At 41.6% G+C, this 17695-nt stretch overlaps 1 protein-coding gene across 1 annotated transcript in view; it reads left to right on the top strand.

Annotated features, from left to right (window-relative positions):
• LMX1A (LIM homeobox transcription factor 1, alpha) overlaps positions 1–17695 on the top strand; it is a 292819-nt gene that overhangs the window by 260761 nt on the left and 14363 nt on the right. The window contains exons 4-5 of the mRNA XM_006887374.1: positions 11016–11188; positions 16042–16119. Coding sequence (XP_006887436.1) covers positions 11016–11188; positions 16042–16119 — 251 coding nt within the window. The remainder of the gene's footprint in view (positions 1–11015; positions 11189–16041; positions 16120–17695) is intronic.

Here is a 17695-nt window from a genome sequence, read left to right as displayed (position 1 = left end):
GGGGTTAAGTGTGTCAGAAACGGCAAGGTTGGCACAGGATAGAGCAGGGTTTACGGCTCTTGTACATAGGGTTGCTGTGAGTTGCAGGTGACTTAATGGTACACAACAATAATAACAACAACAAAGTGATAAAGAGCAAGATCATTTGTTTAAAGACTAATGCACATCTGACCAAATTAGGGTATTCTTAGTTGCTTCATATGCTGGTGAAAGTTGGACAATGGAAAAAAAATGAAGAAGCATTAATACTATTGGAGTATGATGTCGGGGAAGAGAACTGAACATCTTCTGGACTGCCAAAAGAGCAAACAAATCTGTCTTGCAGTAAATGCAAGCAGGGTACATCTAAGAAACAAGAATGGGGACTTTTTATTTCATTTTTTGTATGTTGTTAAGGGGTATCAGTGCTTAGAAAAAGAGATCATTCTTAGAAATGTAGAAAGCCAATGACAGAGAGGAAGATGTGCAACAAGACGGGTTGACATAGTGCCCGCAACAACTGACTTCTGTATGGCAGAGATCTTGAGGATGGGACAGGAGAGGGCAAAGCTTTGACCTCTTGTTCAGAAGGTGGCTATGAGTCGTAGTCAACATAACCTAATATAACACAGCATTGTCCTTGTCCAGTGTCTGACTGATGAGCCCACAATATCTACTTACTGAAAAAACAAATGATTGAAGACATTTTAAATAATCCCCCCCCCCGCCAGAACATAATTTTGACCTCCTTACTTGTATCAGTTTGCTGTGATGCTGAGAGTTATGTTCTCATTATTTCAAATACTAGCAGGATTCCCCAGGTTTCAGTAAGACAGATTAGGAAGAAAAGATGGAGTTATACATCCAAAACATCATGCATCACAACGGAGTATTGCCCCATATAATGCTGGGAGATGTACGCCCCAGATTACAATCCATAGCAATGGGTTCATACTGACCAGTGATCATAAAGATGATGCAAGATTAGGCAGCATTCCCTTGTGCTGTGTGTACAGTCACCACGAACTGGAGCCAATTTGACAGCAACTAACATGTTGATCTCAGTTCTGGGGCTTTGGGTCTGAGTTTTTCTTTGAAGAACTACATATAAGACACTTTCAAAACAGTAGCTGCATGGATTTCACTCCTTGGCTTTCTTAAGAACAGCCCTTCTTGCCTCTCAGGATGGAAATGCAGCTTTGAGTTAATGGTATCTAGGGATGACCAAGGCTGTTCTCAGGGAGAGAGAATTCTTCTGGTCCTATAATGCAGGGCAGTTACTGAAATAGCTTCTTATATGGGCTGTCTTCATAGATTCCTCCCAACTTCTTCCCCTGTTTCCTCTACCCACAATAAACCCCAGGTCCTTTTTCTACTCCCCCCATCTAGAGGACGTTTATGAGGCTCATCACTGGGAAAGTACGTGAAACCCATTCCTGTCTCTCCCTTCTCTAGCATGAGGGTCCGTGGCCCCCTCCCCTCCCCTCTCCTCCTGGGCCAAGCTCTACTATCTCTTGCCCTGTTTATGGGCTGTTGGGATTTTTCCAACAACCTGAAATGAATCTGTGAGGCCCCACAGGTAGTGCAGCCCTGTCTCAGGGCCATAAAGCATGGCTGAGCCTTTCATCTGCAATTGCTTATGTCATAAACGAGTTGGAGGAATAGGCAAAAGGGGGGCGGGTAGAAACAGCCCTGAACCATTCCAGATTTTTTTTTAAAGCAAGAGGAAGAGAAAAGGCCCCGAGAGACATGTTCAAACCCTGTGCCAAGCAAATTCATTTCACTCTGCTAGGCTGTGTGTGGAGACTTAATCTCTGGACTTCCCCACCAGGAGTCAGATTTATGCCGTGTTTGTGTCTAAATGGCCTCCAGGGATGCTGACATTTGTTGTTGGAGAACAGCAAGTGGTGTTCCTTTCATCTCCGCAGAGGGGTGTCAGCTTAAATTATGAGGAATAGCTCCATCCTGCATCTGGGTGTGGGAGCCTCTGGCAACGGACTGGGGCTGCCTCCCCCTCAACTCCCGCTTTTCTTGTTTTAAGGTTTTTCTATCTTTATCTCTGCTCTCAAATACTTTTAATGATTCTGGGAAGAATCTCCTGACTCCTTCAGAACTTGTTTTTTCTTAGACAATTGATAAGCATAACTTAGGGTGTGTGCTTTTTTTTGTGGAGAACTTGATGGCAGAGTCAGGAAGCCCTGAGAGGTTGAAAGGGAGGATAGAGCCTTTGTGCATCTCACAGGAACAGCCTGGAAATTCCCCAAGAGAATCAGAGGACATCTCTATGCACAGGTTATCTACAGACACATGGAGGGACACTGTTGAGCCAGTGGTGGTTCAGTGGTAGAATTTTCACTGTTTATGTGGGAAGCAGGAGTGGCATCCACTTCCTAAATAACATGACTCCAGAAACTCTATGAATTTTGTTAAATGTCTATAGTTGTAGAGGGCTTCAGGCCCTTTCTTCATAGGATCTCTATGAGTCGTGTTTGACTCAAAGGCAATCAACAATAATAATATGTGAGAAAATTAAGTGTGATTCTTGGCCAATACGTCACCAATTCTCAAGTTTTGACAGAGCTTCCTAAGGTGGACTAGCAAAGAATACTTGGTATTCTGCTTCCTAAACCAGCCAGCAAAATCTCCATGAATCACAATGACCTGATCTGCAGCTCAGGGTGCAGAGCCATGCAATATTTTGTTTTGTGGTGTATGGGGACACCGAAGTCTGTGGAAACCTTGATGGCAGCTAACAGCCATGGATGGAAGTTGAACGATGGTTAGTTATCGCCCACTGTCCTGTTGGCAGCCGGGCCATGGTATCCACTTACACCATGCACCCTCCATTCCCAGAATCTCTAGATCTGACTGGATAGTTAGATCCTTACGCATATGACTGTTTGGGGGGAAGACATCTTTTGTTCAGAATTCACGCTATTGGCTGTGAGAAGGAACACATCAAAAGGTGGCCAGCCATTGACTCCTTGAGGTCTCAGGTTGGATCTGTGTTCTTGCCTCCAGAGTCAGAGCCTGAAAGCCTGGTACTTCTCTTTTGCTGGGAAGCAGGAGGGTAGATGTCAGCAAACTTGGCACAAAAGTCAAATCTATACTGTTTCTGTTTTTATTAATGCAGTTTTATTGCAACACAGCCACTCTCGCTCATACTGTCTGTAGCTGCTTTGGTTCCGCTGTGGGAAAGTTGAATAGTTGTGAAGAAGATCAAGTGGCTTGCAAAAATTACAACATGTGCTCTCTGATATTTAATAGAGAAAATTTGGTGATTAGTGTAAGTGTTGCCTGAAAGTAAAAAAGGAGACCTAAGAAGCAATAGAAAGTGGGCTATGAGGGAGAAAATAAAAAAATAATAGAAACCTTACAGATACAAATTAATAATACTCTTAGGATAAGACATTGTCTCCATTTCCCTCTCACTTTCTTCTCCTTTTTTTCATTTCTTTTTAATTTTTTTCTAGAAAACAAGCATGTTTTCCACTCATCAAAATGGATTGACACAATGACTATAACAGTGGCCTCCAGTATGTCAGAGATGATGAGTGTGGCACAGGATAGGGCAGGGTTCAGGTCTGTTGTTTATATGGTTACTAAGAGTTCTATTCCACAGGGTTATATTCAATAACAAAAGCTGCTTACTCTGTATGAATTAGCAAGCTCTGGTTGTGCTCTCCACATCCTCCAAACCTCAGTATAAGGGCTGGCCTGGGAGATGATTCTTTTCTGCTATCTTCACTATTGTTTCAAAATGCAAGAGTAGCTCTGCTGAACTGTGGATGTGCTGCTGTGTGTTTGTTGCTGGGCACAGCTGAGGGATGAGACATTAAGAAGACACCAGAGGCTATCAGTCATCCTGCCTCTGGCCTCTGGGCTCTGAAGGAATTTCAGAAATTACTCCTTTCTTGTGGAACTAATTCCAGGTGCCTCTCCATCTTTTCCTTCACAGAGCTGAGAGCCACTCACATTCTAAAAATCCTGTTCTCCTTTCATCGAGTGTCATGTCTGCAAAGAGAGGGGAACAAACACTTTGCATTGTTGCTGTTGTTATGCCATCAAGTGGACTATGACTCAGAGTGACTCTATGTACAATAGTTCTGAAGCCTGCCCTGTCCTGAGCCAGTCTCACTGACTCCGACACACCTACCCATTGCCCCAGTTGATGTGTCAATCCATTTCACCCAGAGTCTTCCTCTCCGGCAGTGTCCCTCCACCCTTCCAAGCATGATGTCCTTCTCCAAGGACCGGTCCCTCCTGGCCACATGCGCAAAGTATGTGAGACAGAGCTTCCAAGTCCTTGCCTGCAAGGGGAAACTTGGTTTCCCTTCTCCAGGACAAACCTGTTTGTTTTCTTGGTGGTCCATATTATGTTCAGTACTCTTCTCCAGCATCATAACTCAAAAGCATCAATTCTCAGGTCCAACCAGTGTGCTGGTTGCCAAAACTATAAATTTAGTACCTAGAAAGTGTCTTTTATGTTGAAATGATATTAATAATATTTTTTATTATTTATATTATTTATAAAAAATAAATCACTTTAGAAAGGGCTAAGCCCTTTACCATCTCATTTAGTTCTAACTATGTTATTATTTTCTCCAAAGAGATAAATGGGGAGTTTGCTCAAAATCACACATAGTAACTGGCAGAACTGGAATTTAAGTCTGAATTTTTAAGTCTTTGAAACCCTTGCTTGTGGATTTTTCTGAAAAGCATGAATATATAAGAGGAATCATTACCATAAAGTCTAACATTATTTTATACTTTACATTTTAATTATTTAAAATATTCTACTTAAAAGATATTTATGTCAAATTATGTAAGGAATGATTGTAAAAGAATCAGACTGATTCCATAAAGTATTTACAAATGTCATTTTATCAACTAACTTAGCATAGCTATGAAGTTCTGGAAGATAATGCAATTGCATATATATATATATATATTCACATATACATACATATTCTAGAGTAGATATACATATATATGCTATAATTTGGATTTCTCATTAATTTCTTCCAAACTCCGTCACCTGCCTTTCAGGAGACTTGTACAATATGAGTGATGGAGTGTTAGGCCTCCTTCCTTGTACATGCTACTGAAGGGATCAGAATGTCAAGGGAGCATCCTTTTCACCCTAAAGATACCACTTTAGAGTTACTTACAAAGTCAGTGTTCACAGACAAATCTGAGAATGGTATGAATAGGGGAAGTCACGTACAGTCACTACTTCATTTTTCCTACCTCTTATTATCTTGTGAAATTCAAACTCATTGCCATTGAGTTGGAAACAACATAGCTTACCCTCTGTGGGTTTTCAGAAGACTATAAATTGCAAAGGAGGAGATTGTCTGCCTTTCTTACGTGCAACTTCTGGTGGATTAGAACAGCCATAGAGACTCTAACTTTGAATTAGCCACTCAACTCCCTAAGGACCATGCCACCAGAGGTCTTATCTCCTTGTTGCTCTGGGGATTTTAACTTTTAAAAGCTTTTTTTTCTCATGTCATTTTGAAAATCTCCTTCTAAAAATACTTCAAAATACTTTACTCTAACATAAAGACCAAGATGAGTTTTCTACATTGCCCCAGGAAAAGAGCAGCTTCAAAGTAGAAGATGCTATAATTGCCTCCCTTTGTCTTGAAGATCCTTGATTGAACTTCGTTCTTCTTTAATTTGGGGGCTTTAAATATGTATTATTGAGGGAGTTGTGAAGCAGGGAAGAGACATACTGTTAACAACGTGTGTTAAGAACTTCCTATGCACAGAGGCAATTCCTTTGGAGAAACTTGGACTTTCTCTTTCCTCACCATTGTTCCTTTGTCATATATTCTTTCATAAACTTCTTGTGTCAGCTAGTTTTTTGTGGTACAGTGACTTTGTGTACTCTTTCCATCTTCTTTTGATTCTTCATAGATCATTCAATCATCTGCCCATAGCATCCACAAATTGACATACTGGAGAGTAAACCTGACTAGAGACACAAAAAACCTTTATAAAGAAAACTACAAATCACTATTACTAGTAACAATAGGAGACTTAAATAAATGCAGGAGGAGGGGGAGAATTCCCTATTCAAGGATGGGAAGACTAAATATAGTGAAAATGACAATCCTTCCAAAAGCAAGCTACATGTTTAATGCAACCCCAATATAGATGCCAAATTCATTTTTCAAGGAGCTACAAAAAACAGTTGGAAGGTTTACTTTGAAAGGACAGAGGCTCTAAATAAGCAAAGCACTTCTGAAAAAAACAAGAATGAAGTTGTAGCCATAACTCTCCCTGATTTCAAAACCCATTACACTGTGCACCCATGTTTATTGCTGCTGTGTTCACAGTAGCAAAGAGTTGGAAACAACCCAAGTGTCCATCAACAAATGAATAGATAGAAAAACTGTATACTCACATAGTGGAATATTATGTAGCACTAAAAAACAAAGAACTCATGAAATATACAAAATGGGTGACCATGGAGGATATTATACTGACTGAAATATCTCAGTCACAAAAAGACAAATACTGTATAATGCCACTGTTATAAAACATGACAGACAGGGGGGTTGGGGGGAAACTAAGAAAAGAGGGGATAAATAATGTACATAGCAAGGGAGAGAACTGTATAAAAGAATATATGATTAGATATTATTGGTGTGACAAGAGTCCAGAATAAGAGCTGCATAGTAAATTGGTTTGTGGGAAGGACTGTATAACAATGAAAGAACTTTTTCTCTAAAGAAAAAACAAGCTTGGGGGAGAGGGGTAGAGAGGAAAATGTGCAACAGTGAATGAATGGAAAACCAAGTTCTTTATAAACTTACAATAAAATCTTGATTAAAATAAACAAACAAAACCCCCCAAAAACTTATTACACAGCTGTAATAACCAAAACATCATGGTACTGGTACAATGACAAACACATAGATCAATGGATCAAAATTGAGAACCAAGAAATTAACACACATGCCTGTACCCAGTTTGGTATTTTACAAGGAAATGAAGCCTATCAAATGGGGGAAAGACAAGTTTTCAATGAATGATACTGACAGAAGTGAACTTCTACCTAAGAAAGCAGAAGTGGGATAAAGATCTCACCCATACACAGAAATCAACTCAAGATGGATCAGAGATCAAAGGAGAAAGCCCCAAACCATAAAGATTATAAGAGACAAAATGGAACTACATTTAGAAGCCTTGGCCTGTGGTATAAAGGTCTGGTATATACAGCCAGAAATGTACAACTGGGAGTGGATAACATCAATGAATGGGACCTTCTAAAGATTAAGTCCCTGTGTACACCAAAATCTTTTTCCAGTAGGGCGAAAAGAAAGCTTACTGGCTGGGGCAAAAAAATTTGTCAATACCATCTCAGAAAAGGGTTTCATAATGAAAATGTACAGAATAATATAGAGCCACCACAAGAAAAGGATGAAAACCCCGTTACAAAATGGACAAAAGACATGGAAAGACTTCTCACAGAGGAAGACAATTGAATGGCCAACAGACACATGAAGAAATGCTCCAAATCACTGGCAATGAGAGATGAAAAAAAAAACAACAACCCCACAATGAGATACTGTCTCATCCCAGTAGCAGTGGCAAATTTTAATAGGACAGTAAGCAATACATGTTGGAAAGGCTCTGGAGAGATTGGGACTCCCATACATTATTGATGAGATTGTAAAATGGTATAGCCACTCTGAAAGGCAGTTATACATTTTCTCAAAGAGCTGAACTTAGAAATTCTATATGATCCAGCTTTTTCTGGGAAAATAGATCTGAGGCACAGATGTAGATTTGTTCATTTGAGTTAATAACAGCATTATTCACAATAGCAATAACATGGAAGCAACCCAAATGTTCATCAACAAATAACTGAATTGAGAAATTGTAGTACATTCACACAATGGAATACTATGCAGCACTCAGGAGCAACTATTTTGAAAAATATTATGTAACATGAGAAAGATGAGTGAACTAACTCAATCTCATAAAAACAAATACTTCATGAGACTATTATTATAAATATAGAAGGATAACTAGCCAGGATGTGTACAAGGATCCAAAGGGGAAGGGGAGGAGGCAGGGGGGCTGAGGGGAGAAGAGGTCAAAAATCATGAGGTTACAGAATCTGGTGGGCAGAGGGAAGGGGTGACTGAATTAAGAGAAGTCTAGTACTGACTTGAAAAGAGAATAGTGGGCATAGATGAATGGTGATTAATTGTATAAAACACAATGTATGGGAATGATCCATAATATGAATGATTCATAATATGAATAAAATCATTTATGAACACAGTGTGCATAACTGAAACACAATATATACAAATTTTGAATGCAAACCAATATAAAGTAAAAATAATTTTTTAAAAAGAAAAAAATGTTATTTTAGAGAAATTTTGCAGAAATATTGCTTTTTCATTAATTCACTGATACACATTTTCCTCCTTCACTCTTTCCTTTCCCCTCCTCCAATTCACTTTGTAATCCAAGTCTTGTTCCACATTGTTGTCATATATATATAATGCCTAATCATCCACTAAGGTTGGTCTTTTTAAAATGATTAACATTTGAAGGCAGGGAACCTCTTGTTTAAACCAACTAGGACCTGGTAGGTAGGACTTTGTTATTAACAGTCTGTTAGGGGCTGGGAGCCTTTTATTTAAAGCAGTTAGGACCTGGAAGGTAGGTCTTTTTTATTTGATTAACAGTTGTTTGGGAAGGAGGAGACTCATTTGAAGCAGTTTGATTTGAGTCAAAATTTACAGAGCAGGGTAGCATTCCTTTAAACCATTCATACATATATTGTTTTATGACTTTTATAACAATCCTCATATTGTAGCACCATTCCTCTCACTGTCTCTCTGTGGTTTTTGTTTCCATTGATCCCTTCATCCCTTCCTTCCTAACTGCTAAATTTTATCCTTGGACAAATGTTGCCATTGTAATCCTGTATCATTGAATGTTCTGTGTGCCATGTATCTCCTTGATGCTTGCCTTACCTTACATAGCTGTCTGTTTGGCTACAAGTTGTGCCACAGAGGTGAATTCTGGTCCAAGCTCAAATGGTTAAGGACCATAGTCTCAGGACTTCGAGTGGTTTCAGACGGGTGACCCTGACTGTTAATGTGATTTTGAGGGTTTTTTTCCCCCTTCATTTATTTCATCTCTATCCCAGAAGAATGTCTATCTGTGTTTCATTGATTATGCAAAGGCATTTGACTGTGTGGATCATAACAAACTGTGGCTGACTCTGAGAAGAATGGGAATCCCAGAACATTTAATTGTGTTAATGCGAAACCTGTACTTGGATCAAGAGGCAGTAGTCAGAACAGAGCAGGGTAACACTGCATGGTTCAAAATTGGGAAGGGTGTACGCCAGGGATGCATCCTGTCTCCATACCTTTTCAACATGTATGCAGAGCAGATTATCCGAGAGGCTGGGCTCTATGAGGAGAATTGTGGCATCAGGATTGGTGGAAGAGCTATTAACAATCTGCGTTATGCAGATGACACAACCCTGCTTGCTGAAACTGAGGAGGACCTCATGCACTTGCTGCAAAGGGTCAAGGACTGCAGCCTTCAGTATGGACTGAGGCTCAATGTCAAGAAGACAAAGATTCTCGCCACTGGACCAATTGGCAGCATCAGGATGGATGACGAAGAGATTGAGAGTGTTCACAGCTTCAGTTTGCTCAGCTCCACAGTCAACACTCTTGGCACCAGCAGTCAGGAAATCAAAAAGCGTATCGCGATGGGAAAGTCTGCTGTTAGGGACCTCTCAAAGGTACTCAGGAGCAACAGTGTCTCTCTGGAGACTAAGGTGCGCCTGATACAGGCCATGGTCTTTGCAATCGCTTGTTATGCATCAGAGAGTTGGACAATGACTAGGGAGGACAGAAGGAGAGTGGATGCTTTTGAGCTGTGGTGCTGGAGAAGGGTACTGAATGTACCCTGGACTGCCAGGAAAACAAACAGATTCATCTTGGAGAGGATTAAACCAAGCTACTCCTTGGAGGCAAGGATTCTGGGGCTTCGTCTGACATACTTTGGGCATGTTGCCAGGAGGGACGGGTCCTTGGAGAGGGACATCATGCTTGGGAGGGTGGAGGGACAGCGCAGGAGGGGAAGACCCTCTATGAGATGGATTGATTCAGTGACTGGGGTAATCGGGATGGGTGTGTCAGAGGCAGTGCGGTTGGCGCAGGATAGAGCAGGGTTTAGGGCTGTTGTGCATAGGGTCGCTATGAGTCGGAAACGACTCGACGGCACATAACAACAACAACAACATCCAAGACCTTATGTTTTTGCTTTCAGAGTGGTTAGTGGTGGTAGTCAAGGCACCATCTAGTTCCTTTGGTTTCAGCATCATGAAAGTTGAACCTAGTGAAGTCTTTTGGTGCTATAGACTGATTCTATGTGCCTTTGATTTTCTTCACTCCAGACAGAGAGATACCAGTGGTTGAAGGTCTCAGGTGTTGCTCTTCAGTGTAGAGTGTAGAATGTTGTCCTCATGGACTATGATATAATAATTGGCTTTATTGTCCCCCATGGCGGTGGTACTGAGGCCTCATGTCTGAATCCGGTCTTGAAACAAAAAAGAGATCTATGAGATAATACTAACAGCGAACACTGATTGATTATTAGGTACCAAACAACGTGCTTTGCACCTTATTGGTTTGAAGTAATTTAATCCTGGTAAGAATTCCAGTGAAATAGATATTCTCATACTTTGATTTTTCAGGCAAAGAAATGGAATCATAAGGAAGGAAGTAAATTATCCAAAGTCACAGGATAAGTAAATATGGAGTCTGCATATCTTTCAAAGTCCAAAACTCTGAAAGAAACCTTTGGCTTTTAGAAATTCTTTCTTTTGATTCTTCCTGGAGGCTTCTAAGCACTCCACCTAGGCCACTGTACTCATATGCAGATACCTGCTGGGAAAATGGTCCCACATGCCTCTTTAGGGATTGTCATACAACTCCAGGGAGTAGCTTTTAGGAACTCATCACATTGTTTTCTGCTGCTTTTAGGCAAAAGTGATGATGAAGAAAGTCTTTGCAAGTCAGCCCATGGGGCAGGGAAAGGGGCTACTGAAGATGGCAAGGACCATAAGCGCCCCAAGCGTCCCAGAACCATCTTGACAACCCAACAGAGAAGAGCATTCAAGGCCTCATTTGAAGTGTCCTCCAAGCCATGCCGGAAGGTACAGGTGGGGAAAGGGATGGAACGAGAAGGGTACCCCACATTTCTGTGTGCACCATACAGGCACCTGGGAATCAAAGACATAGGGAAACTGTTTAGACAGATTCTGTACAAGTAACCCTTATGTCCTGGGGAGATTCTAGAAAACACTGAAGTGGGGACGAGGTTTATAGTAGAATTTCCGTATGTTTTATGCATACTTATCACTCCATCTACTGGGCCCTTGTCCACTCCTTTATTTAATGGAAAGTAGGGAGCTCTGGTGGCCTAGTGGCAAAAAGCTATGCTGCAATCCTGAAGGCATGCAGTTCAAATCCACCAGCTGCTCTGAGGGAAAAGGATGGGCAGTCTCCTCTCATGCAATTAGCTGCCTCTAAAAACCCACTAAAGGGTTGGTTCTGACTCCATGGTATACAACTACAACTGCAACAACAACAGTGAGAGTAATAATATAATAGGTACAGGGTAAGATGCTGTAACAGAGCCTCACAGAATAGTGACTCAATGAGATTAGAGTTTATTTCTCTCGTGCTGTACAGTTTAAAGATGAGCCGTCTGAGACTAGTGGGTAAGCTCTGTTATTTATCACACAGTCCAAGCCTTGCCTGGTTGTCATTATTCTTCCAGCCATTCGGGTGGAGAAGATGGCAGGCAGGTGGAGGGCCACCTGAACTAGAGGTTGCTTGCACCACCTTCACTTCCAGTCACATGACTGCACATCATGGAGGGAGGCTCAGAAGTTAATTTCTTCTCAGGACTGCTGGCTGACCGTGTGCCTTCATAAAACATGAGGATTCAGTTACTAATAGGAAGAAAGCAAGAGTATATCTTGGGGACAATTGGTGGCCTCTGTCACAACAAACTGAAACTCAAACTTACTGCTGTTGTGTCAGTTCTGATCCATAGCAACCCCCTATTGCTTCAAGAGGCTGTGAATCACAATGGTGGAGGCTTCCCACCTTTCTCCTCAAAGCCACTGATGGATTTGAACCAGTTCAGACGAGAAGCTCTTGGTTTAGCAGTGTGATTCAGCACGTCACCAGAACTCTCTGCCACCACAAACTGCATCCATTTAGTGAATGATGTTGGGTGCTATTGACTCTATTTTCAACTTACATAGACCTCAAATGACTGAGTAGAGCAGGTTTTTCTAGGCTGTGACTTTAATGGAAGCAGATTGACAGATTCCTGCAGAGCCACTGGGCAGGTTGGAACCACACAGTCTTCAGTTAGCCTCTAAGGACCTTGCTATCGCATGACCATTGCATTTATTGAATGCCTGTCATATGCTGGCTACTGTCCTCTATGTAATAAAAAGAAAGAAAACAGGTTTGTCTGATGGTAGTGGGTTATCAGAAACTGTTAACATTAATACCACTGAAGTTGGTACACAATCCCTCACTGCTGATTTTGACTGGCTTAAAAGAAAAAAAGAAAGAAAATAGTCCTTATTGAAATTGATACAGAAAATAGAGTAATTAAAAATATAAAAATTGTTAGCATTGGATCCCTACTTGTACTAGTCAGCTTTTTTAAAAGAAATTTTTATTACAAAGCATATTACAGGGTTTCCCCAACCAACCAATTAATCAGTCATACATATTTTGTTTCATGACATTAATTAATTATAAACACACAATATTTAATTATCGTCTTTTAAAAAATAATGAATTTACTGTGATTTGAGTAAAACTTGACAGAGCAGCTTTCAAGCCTCCATACGTATTTTGCTTTATGACGTTGATTACAATCTCCATAGTGCAGCATCACTCTGCCTGTCTCCTCCCTGTGGTCCTGCTTTCTCAGCTTTGGGAAATGCTGCCATCTCTTAATATTGTATGGTTGATTGTTCTAAAACCCAGCTACCTCCTAGTGTTATCATTCCATTAATAAACCTGTCTATTACTTGGCTGGAAGATGTGCCACCTGGGTGAGTTCAATTTCAGATTCAAAGAGTGGCAAGGGCCATAGTCTTGGGATACCATAGTCTGTATTAGTCAACTTTTGCTGTGGTAACAACAACCCAAAATCTCAGTGACATGTTTTTCTTGCTCCCAGGCTGTGGCTTAGCTGGGATCAGGTTCAGGTCTGCTCCAGTAGTCTTCTATTCATGGATCCACCTTGTAGAACCTCCACCTGGCATATGCCCTTCTTCTGAGGATAGCAGAGGGCAGAAGGCCAAGTCAGACTGGGCAAGCCCATTGAAAACCTTTATGTTGTGGTGTATACATCAGATCCACTTCTAGTTCGACTTGTCCAAGAACCACATGCCGCCAAGCCCAATATGGGTGCAGTGGACAAGTGTACATTCCCCTGGAGCAGAGAAGAAAGAGCAGATAGTTTAAGAACAGTGATACAGTCTACTCGAACATGTGGCCTTTCAAAAGATTCAACTTCAGTGCTCTTCTTTTCCATGTCCTTGCTACTTTTAGGCTCCAAGTAGACACTGGGAAAATTAAAAACCAGTTGCCATCAAGTTGATTTTGAATCAGGGTGAACACCTGTGTGCATGTAGGTGGACTTGACTATCCATAATTTCTGTTAGAAGCTAAGTGTATTGACCATATACATCAACCAAAGAGTCCAGGAGGAAGTCAAATACCTTTAAGGTAAGCTTGCACTTACCTCCTTATGCTTTGTGTGCTGAGGGAACACTCTGATGGCATGCTATGTAAGTAGTTGCACTGCTATACCAAAGACCTCCCTCTTTGTGGTTTAAATCCACCAGCTACTCCATAGGGGAAAAGCTGGGCAATATCCTCCAGTAATTTACAGTCTCAGAAACCCAATGGAGGGTCAGCTATGAGATAGAGAGAGAGAGAGATGTGTACTAAACTCCCAGCCTTAGTACATGGGATTTATGCTCGCCCCTGGGCAGTACCGAGGCCACCAGCACACAGGAGATGTGTGCACACATATTGTAACACTGATTGGGGAGCAAGTACTGAGGACTGTAACAAAGCAGCCAGCAGGAGCCTGGGGAGCCAAGTGAAGAGATGGGTCACTTCTGTGGGGGATTCAAGTGAGGCTTTGTGGAACAGGTGGCCTATGCTCTGGGCCTCTGAAAGATGGATAGGGTTTCAACAGGTGGAGCTGGACCCCTGTGTGGGATGCTGTTTTCATAAGCTTAGCAGGAGGATGTGCTTTAAAACACGAATGTAATCATCCCACTTCTCCTAAGCCTCAGTCCAAGTGGCATGATTAAGGAGAAGGACTTCACAAGGCTTTGGGTTTTTCTCTACTCACAAATTTATTCAAGTAGCTCCTTCAGTCCCAGCCCTCCCCAGGATTCAACCAAGAGGTGGCAGTGTCTCTCTGGCCCGTTCTAGAAAGCCTGTGACTTTTGCCTCTTCTCCTTTTGCTGCCTTGCCAGCCAGATCACAGCCTGCCCGTATAAGGAGGACAGTCTTTAGACACGTCTCTTTCTATTCTGTTTGCTGGATGGCACAAATAGTTAAGCACTCAACTATTAGCTGAAAAGTTGACTTTTCAAACCCGTCCACAGTCACCAAGAAGACAGGACTGGAAAGCAATGTCTTTCTCAAAGATCGCAGCCATGGGGACTTTCTGGAGCAGTCTCACAGTGTGTAGGTGGGCTTGCCAGATTGACTCGATGACACCCAAAACAAATCAGTTGTTTACTTTCCGATGATCACGCCTCTGCACAGCTTCTTCTTCAGAGCTACCTGCCTTGTGGTCAGATTCCAGATGGCTCCTACTCTAGTCCTCTTGGGCTGAAGCCATTTAGGATAGAAGAGACTATGGATTGTCATTAAATATTCAAGCCCCTTAAGCGATGATTGTTGTTCTTAGGTGCCCTCAGGTTGAGTATAACTCATAGTGATTTTATGAACCACAGATCTGAACTCTGCCCTGTCCTGGGCTACCTTTATAATTTCTATAACATGTGAGCCCATTGCTGCAGCTATCATGTCAGTCCATCCCATTGTTGTGTCGATCCATCTTGTTGAAGGTCTTCCTCTCTTTCATTGACCCTCCACCTTTCCAAGCATGAGGTCTCTTTCCAAAGAATAGTTTCTCATAACAACATGCCCAAAGTATATTGCAAAAAAAAAAACCCACCACAACAACAAACCACAAAAAAACCCCCAACCAAACAAAAAACCCCAACAACAACAAAAAAAAAACCACAATATAACACACCATCAAAAAACAAAACAAACAAAAAAAACCCAACCCAACAAACAAAAACCTAAGTCAATGAATTTAGACAAGAGGGAAGAGTAAGATAGACTCACTTGGGTTTGCAAAGTGAATTTTACCCCGTTTCCCTTAAATATGTTAAGACATATACATTAAAAAAACCATTCACTGGCATTGAGTTGGATCTGAGTCATAGTGACCCTTCATCAGAATTAATGCATAGCCTATCTTTTCCCTAAGGAAGTGATGGTATATTCAAACCACAGGAGGTGCACAATTTGGGGCTAACAGGACAACTTACTATGGATGATTCCACTAGAGTTCCCCAGATACATACCAAGCTTATAGCAAGGGCACAGCAATAGACTTTTTCTAATGGCTGAAGACCACATGAAAGTCTAATGACCATCAGAAAGGAAGCCCAGAAACCTCCTAGGAGCGCACGTCTGAATAAATGACTTTTCCTTTCTTTGTTTATTTGGCGAAGGACTCTCTCCACCTGAAGGGAAGTGATTCTCTCATGTTTTATGTTCAGGTTTAGGTCAGTTCCTCTGTAAGATGTGGCCAATTTACTTCCTCATGCTCAGGGTAGGAAACGTTCCAAGGCCCCTCCCCTCCACTCCCCCCCCGCCCTTTTTTTTAATCTTAATGTTTCTGTTTCATTTTTTTTTCCCCAAATATTTTTTCAAGGTGCGAGAGACCCTGGCTGCAGAGACAGGCCTGAGCGTCCGCGTCGTTCAGGTGTGGTTCCAGAACCAGAGAGCTAAGGTAACCTGCCTCTGCCTTTTGTCCCTCTCAGAGCTGCTGCCTCCCTGAATAACAGCAGTAAAACATTTTGCCTTGTAGATGTCAAACCTGAGCTCACTGACAGGATTATTTTCTTGATTGAAAAATTGTGTTGTCACTAACCATTTCAGCCATGGCAGCCCTGTGGAAGGGGACAGACTGGGCATTGGTTTTAGTGAAAGGCTTGTTGGCTTCCTCTTGGCTGTGACTGTGAAGTTTGCCAACCAGTTGTGGTAATAAAGATCTCTGTGTGTCTTTCACTGAAAGCATGCTCTTCAATTCACGTTTGTTTAACCCAGATACCAAAGTGCTTTTAAAAATTCAATCAGAAACTCAAATAGTGCACACCTGGTGGAGTGGAGAAGCTGTTGTGCGTGGGTGGGACTCAGCTCTCTCCAATGCACATGCCTTCATCAGTATAGGACCAGACCGCCATTGGTTTTCTGCTTCCTGCCAAGATCTCAATTTCCTTGTCATAATCTTGCTTCTAGATCTTTTCCTCATCCATCTATAAAATTCATGTCATCTGGAGTCCATTTTTTCTGTGGCTTGATCTTTAGGAGGTGATAAGTCACCATCTAATTACTTGATCATGTTTGCTAACGGGTATGGTAGTATTTCCTTACCTGAATTCCTCACAACAGGGTGTTGCCAGATACCCCATCAGAAAAGGACTCCCTGATTAGAGACCTTTGAGAAGCCCTGTAGCCAGGGCAGATAACCCAGGAAATAAGAGGAGCACAGACTTATTTTTGTTTCCTTTGTAATCTGTAGCCAATAATCTCACATGACTTTGTCCATTGCACCTTAGGAATCAAGCACAGGTAAATCCTGCTTATCTCGCTTACTGGATACTCTGTGGCTCTCAAGGATTATACATTTGAAAGGAGGCTTTTATTCTGTAGGAAGGTGCCATGGATTGGGAGAGAGACAGATGCTAACCGTACTAGCATCCTTGATGTGGTGGAAAATGGGAAATTTTCACAATAGATAATAAGCTTACCATGGTCATGGGGCTGTCCGACACTGCCTGCAGCAGATGGATTAAAAAAATCCGAACAACAGAACAAAACAGAGCACACAATGAAAATCTCCAAGAAATCATGCAATAAAAAACTTGTTTCATGTTTCTTAGATGTATAGTTTCCTACACACACACACACACACACACACACACACACACACACACACAGAGTGTATTTTTACATCTGGTGGATCCCTAGTGTTCCACAGAGCACAGTTTGAGAAATATTGGATTAATGTGTTCTTTCTCCAAGGAACACTTTCTGTGAGGATATAAATCTCATGGTTGGTGTTTGTTTTTGTTGTTAAGTGCGGTCAAGTGAGTACGTCTCATAGCAACTCTATGAATAAAAGATCTGAACCTTACTCTATCCTGTGCCATCCTCACACTTCCTGACACACAAGAGCCCATTGCAGCAGACACTGTGTCAATCCACCTGGTTGAGGGTCTTCTTTTCCTTTGCCAACCTTCTACTCTTCCCAGCTTAATGTCCCTCTCCAAGGAATAGCCCCTTCTAGCAACATGCCCAAAGTA

The sequence above is a fragment of the Elephantulus edwardii genome, unplaced genomic scaffold, assembly GCF_000299155.1.
Source record: "Elephantulus edwardii isolate Elephantulus edwardi_28Jun2011 unplaced genomic scaffold, EleEdw1.0 scaffold00057, whole genome shotgun sequence".
Classification (NCBI taxonomy): Eukaryota; Metazoa; Chordata; class Mammalia; order Macroscelidea; family Macroscelididae; genus Elephantulus; species Elephantulus edwardii.
This window is presented reverse-complemented; position numbering and strand designations above follow the sequence as displayed.